Source organism: Penaeus monodon, chromosome 13 (assembly GCF_015228065.2).
Source record: "Penaeus monodon isolate SGIC_2016 chromosome 13, NSTDA_Pmon_1, whole genome shotgun sequence".
NCBI classification, from domain to species: domain Eukaryota; kingdom Metazoa; phylum Arthropoda; class Malacostraca; order Decapoda; family Penaeidae; genus Penaeus; species Penaeus monodon.
The window spans coordinates 11,828,963-11,836,462 of record NC_051398.1 but is presented as its reverse complement, the minus strand read 5'-3'; the positions used below and the strand labels follow the sequence as shown (position 1 = coordinate 11,836,462).

The 7,500-nt window shown below is 33.4% G+C and overlaps 1 protein-coding gene across 2 annotated transcripts in view; it reads right to left on the bottom strand.

Annotated features, from left to right (window-relative positions):
* The window catches only part of LOC119580133 (ataxin-10-like), an 11,572-nt gene that overhangs the window by 81 nt on the left and 3,991 nt on the right, over positions 1–7,500 (bottom strand). For both annotated transcript variants that reach the window (XM_037928092.1, XM_037928093.1), the window contains exons 3-10: positions 7,428–7,500; positions 6,843–7,147; positions 5,629–5,727; positions 5,221–5,479; positions 4,947–5,006; positions 1,762–1,861; positions 540–730; positions 1–237 (exon numbers count right to left, since the gene is read on the bottom strand). The exon at positions 1–237 is cut by the window's left edge and continues 81 nt beyond it; the exon at positions 7,428–7,500 is cut by the window's right edge and continues 102 nt beyond it. In XM_037928092.1, the coding sequence (XP_037784020.1) occupies positions 1–237; positions 540–730; positions 1,762–1,861; positions 4,947–5,006; positions 5,221–5,479; positions 5,629–5,727; positions 6,843–7,147; positions 7,428–7,500 (1,324 nt within the window). The remainder of the gene's footprint in view (positions 238–539; positions 731–1,761; positions 1,862–4,946; positions 5,007–5,220; positions 5,480–5,628; positions 5,728–6,842; positions 7,148–7,427) is intronic.

The following is a 7,500-nucleotide window of genomic DNA, read 5'->3' as shown; positions in this document are numbered from 1 at the left end:
TTCGAGCTGTCTCAGCCGAACTTTGTCTCCATCACTCACTGCTTCCATTCCAAGCTCACGTAATCCACTGTTTTCAGCAACACCTTCAAATTTCAGGGCTTGTATGACTTCCTGGTTTTCTTGATTTCCCTCCAGTAAGTTGCGCAAAGCAAAGATTGAGGCTTCTTTGATAAGTGGATTCCTTGCATCAAACTGTGTGCATTCCAACAGCAGGAGTAAGCCCTCTATTTCCCGAACCTAGTGAGAAATATATGGTTAATAAGATGCCCGTGAATCCCCCCTTTATGCTAGACACTTTACAAGAGCTGATAATCATAAATGCTGAAATTCAATGCACTGATTACTTCCCTATTTTATAATGCTGTATAAAAGTCCACACTAATGCCAATATATAAGGAAAAAACAATGATCATAGTTCTGTATTATCATTCCTAAACAAGTATCACATTTTATAAAAACATACCATACTGAAAATGACCAAGGATTTTCAACAATAAACACTTCAACAATAACAAAATTAACATATCCAAACAACTTACCTGGTCTTGATTAGCTCTATGTCTATAAACAAGACTAGCAATCAGTCTTATCAGATCACATTTAAAGCCAAAAGCTGGATGTGAGGCAGCATTCTCCATTATCTCCTCATCACTCAAATCCACCATGCGGTCTATTGGTGTGAAGGCATTGCCTCCAACTTTCCCAATGTCATTCATACATCTCAGTAAATCTGTTGGAAATGTTAGTTTTGAGTAAGCTTTAATTATAATGTGGCATGATACATATTGCTATCGTTATTGTTACTTTCTTATAAGCCCTTGAATAATATTCATCAATATTATTCCGCTCTATTCCCTTCATTTCTATGATTATTTACTATAGCCAAAAATTGCTAATTTTTCTTCCTTCACCATATGATTCATCTGTAGGCCTAATGCATATATCTATATGCTAAATAAAGTTTTAAAATATATCCCTGCAACCAATAACATATCTTTCTTTGAGAATGAATAACTTAGAGCACATGAGATGTATTTCAAATGTTTCAATGATGATAACTTTATCAGAAATACATGCATTTCTGATGAAAATATAATTGTGCTTTGAAGTTATTCATTCTTATTCAAACCTTTTTTCTGTCTTAGTGAATTTTGTTAATCTATTCCTCTGTTTAGTAGACAATTTCCTCTGAGGAATATATATGATGTCAAATATAAGATTTTCTTACTACTTGACAAATACACAAATTTGAAAAATATACATTTACTAACTGTGATCACTTAAAAAGGTAAGACACTTCTGTAAAGATGAAAAGACACTTTAAAATGGTATTTTTCTCATTACAATTATCAGTACTTGTTTTTTAATACTTAGTCTAATTCTATGATTATAAAGGGCTTGAAGACAGCCCTTCAAAAACAAGCCATGCATACTAATGATCCACTATATGGTAATTATAAAATATCGACAGTGAATTTTGACGTTACAAATTTAGGTTATATTGTTCATAATGTTACAATAACAAGTGGTATGACAACAATCTCCTGTGCATTTAAATCAAAATCAGAGTGTTGAATGCTTGGGTTACCAGGGCATAATGATAAAACATTCTGATTCAAAGGAGGATGATATGACCTTCAGTTATCTAAGGATGGTATATTGTATTCCCATTGGTATAAAAATCAACAATCATAAGTAAGACAATTGCTTCTCTGTTGGACATTATGAAATGAACTTTTTACAAAAGAAAGACCTACTTACAAACACTAGTGATGAGAAGACTGGTATCTTCCTGTAGTAATGGTCTCCAAGTGTCAGATGCAGCAACTGAACATACAAAGTTTACAAGTCTTCCAAGAATCTGAGGATAGACAGAAATACCATATTCATATCACGAAAATATTAATGATTTAATATTTTTGCCTTCCATATCTGTGGGTGTCTCTGGTTTAATAATCATTGTTATCATTATCATTCTTTTAATAATTTTCAAAACTACTAAAATCACTTCATTCATTTAGCTTTGATATTTCAATTCTGATAATTTTTAATAATGATTTCCTCCTTTTTCCACATACGGTAAACCCTTGAACTGACAAATTACATAAGCGATAAGGCTGTCCATTAACCCTTTGACCATGTTAGGCAATTCTAGTTGTAATTCTAGACCATTATTCATGACATGTTAGTCAACTATAGTCTATAGCCTTAGAAAAACTTTGGGTTCCTGGTCAATGGGTCTATATGCCCTCCAGTCAGCTTTGCCAAGGAGATTCCATCTAAGGCCCTTACCCATGACAGAAAAAAGAAAAAAAAATGTTCATAACATATAGTTAGTTGCTCAAATGAACAAAGAATATTTTAGCAAACTGAAAAAAAAGCATCTGTTATCTTCTCTGCTTCAATGAATGTAAATATAGATGTTAACAAGTGTTAAGTCTGATATATACATTCCCACAATGCAACTTGATAAACAGTAAAATAATTAAATTCTGCGAAAGAAAATCCTTTTAGTTGCTCTGAATGCAAAAGTAAACATAAACAGTGATTTCCTACAAGAAATGCAAGAACAGTGTTCAAATTAGCACTCACTTTATATATTATATATATATATATATATATATATATATATATATATATATATATATATATATATATATATATATATATATATATATATATATATATATATATATATATATATAGCTACAAAGAAAACTATTGTTAGGATGGGTATGGAAAAATTCAATAACAACCAAGACATTATGTTACAGAAGGGTTGGTATTTTTGGGTTTAAATTGGTCTCATTCTGATTCATAATGTATCAAATATTCATTTCGGAGTTCATATGGATTCATAGTAATATGATGGAGACCTCAAACGAATGCAGTGTAGCACTGTTTCCCTTCACACTGAAGTTTTAACGAATGCAGATATCAAATAACAATTGGGAATTTCGATGCTGATGGTGGCTAGTGGATTTGTCAGCATCATCTTACAGGTGCCACAAACAACCCTCCGGCTGGCCATCCCAATTGCACAACCTATGAAAACCAGGTAGGCATACTGTTGTCAAACCCTTAATTTGTTGATAAGCACTGTAAGCTGATTGATTAGTGCCAAAGTATTATAGCATATAATAAATTACCTGCAAATTTATAGCCATTGAATTCATGATATGCCACACATACCCAAAAGTAGTGAGAAAATCAGGGGTACCAACAGTTTCCTAGCATTTACAACTATTTTCAAAAAGTATCATTGTTTGTTTCAAAAAGTTTAGCATTATTTTCTAATGATAGTTTCTTGTAAAACTGTACATTTATACATATACATACACACACACACACACACACACACACACACACACACACACACACACACACACACACACACACACACACACACACACACACACACACACACACACACACACACATATATATATATATAAAACACATCTTTATTCAGTATCTAAAGAGATATCCTCAGCAGAATTGAAGAGGAATCCTAAACTTAAGATTCTTCCTGAAATCTGCACAAATGGAGGCACATGTTATCTGCTTGCTTGTAAGCATTGTGATGTACGAGCAGTTAGAAATGAGAGAATCAGTGAAATGTGCTTAAGTTCATTGAGGAAAGTGCTCTGCTGTCTTATCTGGCAGAGCAGGTAGAACTGATAGGAACAGGGTTGGGTTCTTTTGCTTAACTGGGGTGACTCAAGAGGTAAAGCACACAAGTACTAATGATAGATGTCATCTGTCCACACAATCAGCATGCAACTGTAACGGTGATGTCACAGGTGGGAAACAATGAGGAAGCTACTTGTTTACAAAGTAGTTTGTCTGCCTGTGATGCCATCTCTATTTGTCACGTGGACAGGCCTTTACTATAAGCACATACGTATCAGCTTTTTACTCCATATTTTTCTCAAAATCTAAAAATAGGCTTAATTGTAGGAAGGTGGGAGGATGCAGTCAGCCTAACAGCAGGGAGTTACCTACAATGGCCCTGAAAACAAATTTCATGGGCTGGTGAATAAAGGCTTTACTATATAACCTAAAAAGAAGTACACACTTCATAGTATTTAATTCATTACAAATGTTCTGTCCAATTCAATTTTATTTGTAGTAATATCTAAACAGCATATTGTAAAAGAAGGATCAATCCCTATCTTACCCGATTTACTCGCCCTCTTTCTACTCCTTTCACTACCATACTATCTTATAATGCCATATAACCACTGAAGTCTAAGACATTTTGTTCTAATTAAGAACTTCTGTAAATCCCTCCCACCACAATACTTTATCATAGTGTTATATGACCCTTGATGTGTAGCACATTTATTTATTTAAAACATTAAGCATGAAACATTGTAAAAGAAGGAAAAAGGAGTAACTTCAAAGAATTTTTAAATTGCTAATTATACAAAATATACCATTTATTTTTTATTTTGTCACTATACAAGCCACAAATGATAATTTTCTCAAATGAAGCAAAAATATCATGTTACCTAAATGGATGTCCAGGGAACAGAATATTATCAATTAAAGATGTATTAACACAGTCTCCTGGAAACTATTGAGCCACAAAGTAGTCAAAAAGCAGACCTTGTGACCTCATTAAATTCACCTTTCCTTGAGTTTGCGAGAAAAACTTTTTTTTTATACGAGTGTTCTCTATATTGATGTTATTTTTATTATAGACAATATAATTATTATAGTGTTATTGACATTACTAGAAGCAATATTAGATACCAAAAAATATTGTCAAAAATCAAGGAAAACGGTAAAACTGGAGAGACAGGTATTACTCATAACTAGCTCATTAGTGACCGTACTTGTGGTGCCATGTGTAAAAACAATTAATAAATTAAACTTACAGTGGGCATGGCAAGTATGTCCATGCCATCCCCAGTGGCTTCAGTTAATAATGGTTCACTCACCTGGGAATCATCATGGTTAAGATGTCCAATATGGGTGCATAAGATTTTGTCTGCTTCATTCTGAAATTGGACAACATTAAATATCAATTAATTTTTTATAACAAGACTTTATAACTGTTTATGTTCTGTCTCATGCAAATATATCTCTAAAATCATTATCCTGAATAACTACTCATTAAATATATATATATATATATATATATATATATATATATATATATATATATATATATATATATATATATATATTAAATTGAATGACTTGATAACATACCTTAAAGATGCTGGCAAGGAACAAAATTGCTGTACTAGGGACAGAGTCAGATTTTGACTGTGTAGATCCACAAACCACAGCAGTTAACACATCTAGACATAGCAACCTTTGCTTGCTTGTTAAGGATGGCCAAGAGTTTTCAACAACCCCCTCACAACACAGAAGTAATTCCAGGCAAAACAGCACAAAGCACGAGAATTGGCTTTCATGCACATACAGTGTCAGGAGATCCCCTAAAACGGTGTGAACTGTTTCATCTCTGAAGAGGGTAATAGTAAGATGAAATTCAATAAGTTCTCAAATCAAAATATATTTATTTATTTTTGTTTTTCTCAACCTTAAATATATCAGACTACCTTTTTTTTTACCTTAAATAAGTATCTTAAAACAGAATTAACACCATCTCACCTGCTAAATTCAATTTTCAATTCACTCTCTAAGAGACAATTATGGAGTATCATACTTGCCATCTGTGACACTTTCCAGTCATCGTAAGTAAGCAGATGCCTAGGGGGGAAAAATTAATAATAAATCTTAAAGCAAGACCATTGTCTTTTACTATCTTCATTAAACCCAAACAAATGTATCTATACTAACAATTTCTGTGGAATGCGAACCACTGATGAGTCATGACTCAATGTTTTATTTAGCAAAGTGACCCACATTGAGGTTATTAATTTGCATTTTTAAATTCATGCTACTTAGATATTGGTTTACTAATGTTTAAGTATTTAGTCAATACTATAATCTTTCTTTTATAATTATAATAATAATAATAATAATGATACCACTAACAATAATAACAATAATAATAATGATACCAATAGCAATAATAATAATAATGACAGAATAAGTAGTTAACCCTTATAATCCAAATGAAATGACCATCACATCATGAAAAAATTTGGCTTGTGGGGTGGGGTGACAGGAACTCACCAAGAGTACACAAAGCTCTTGGATGGTGATTAGACTCAGTGGGCATTTAGGAAAGGGCTTTTGTACTATTTCCAATGATAAACGAGTGTGGAATGTATCGTCCATGAGCTATGACTGGAAGAGAGCTGGCTTCAGGAAAGTTGCTATTTCCAAGCTCAGGATCCAATTCTTGCCTGCCGTAACCGGCTACCTAGAGAGATGATATGGACTCTGCGCAAGGAAAACAAACCATTACCATCTGGATAAAGTGAATCAAATGACAAATATAGACCTTGGAAAATGTCAAAAGAGCTAAAAATGCTTGTGTAAAAAAGGAGAAAATAGCTTTGCAAAGAGGAAGATGGAGCCTTGTCACCACACATGATTATTCTTGTATGCCCAAGCCACACACCTGTCAGAGTAGCCACTCACATAAGCCTAATCCCCATATTTTGGGCCATGTGCAGGCAGTGAAGCAAATTTAGTATAAAGACTGCTCATTTTTTTTTATTCTTTCTTTTTTTTAGAAATAGCCAAAAGTACTTATATATATTTTACAAATAACAACTAAATGTGAAATAAAATACCAATACTGACAATCTTTATGAGCAGTAGTTTCTCCAAATAGAATTATAAATGACAGTTTTAATTTGCTTCAATCACACAGGAACAAATAAAAATAATAAATGAACCATTACAAATCCCACCTGAGTAGTGGATGCACATGTGACCACAGCAGCTTCCTGGTGGTGGGGTTGGCTGCCACCATGTTCCCTAAACAGGTGACACAAGCAGAAGCCAAGGCAGCATGGGCCAATTCCCACTCACTCCTGTCCTCATTATCTTTGCCTGCTGGGGAAGGGTTCTTTGTATCCTCACTGTTATCTCCTGACACCAAAGCTGGATCACCTGGATTCTCTTTATCATTCTTGGATTCCCCTTCTCCTTTAGAGTGAAATGTCCAATGAGTTGAGCTTATAACTGGTTTCAAAAGATCTTCAGTTTCAGCAACCTGGAGGTTGGAACATTTTGGTAATTACACTGAATACTATCTAATGATATATTTTAGAAAAATATCTATGTTTCCCAATATAAATAATTTCCTATAAGCTGTTATGTATAAGAGTACTTAAAGACTTATATTTTAACATCCTGGCCAAAAAAAAAATTTTCAAATGTAGGACAAAATTTTGAATTGATGAAGCTTCTTTGTATGTTCTTCCTCTTTTGTTTATGAAAAGTACACATGCCTGCATGCATGTGTGTTTTACATTTTAAAAATCAGTTGTTACCAGTAATTGGGTTCGCGAGCAATTCGCAAAACTGTTCCGAAGACAGCAGAGGGCTGCTGACACTGTTGCAAGA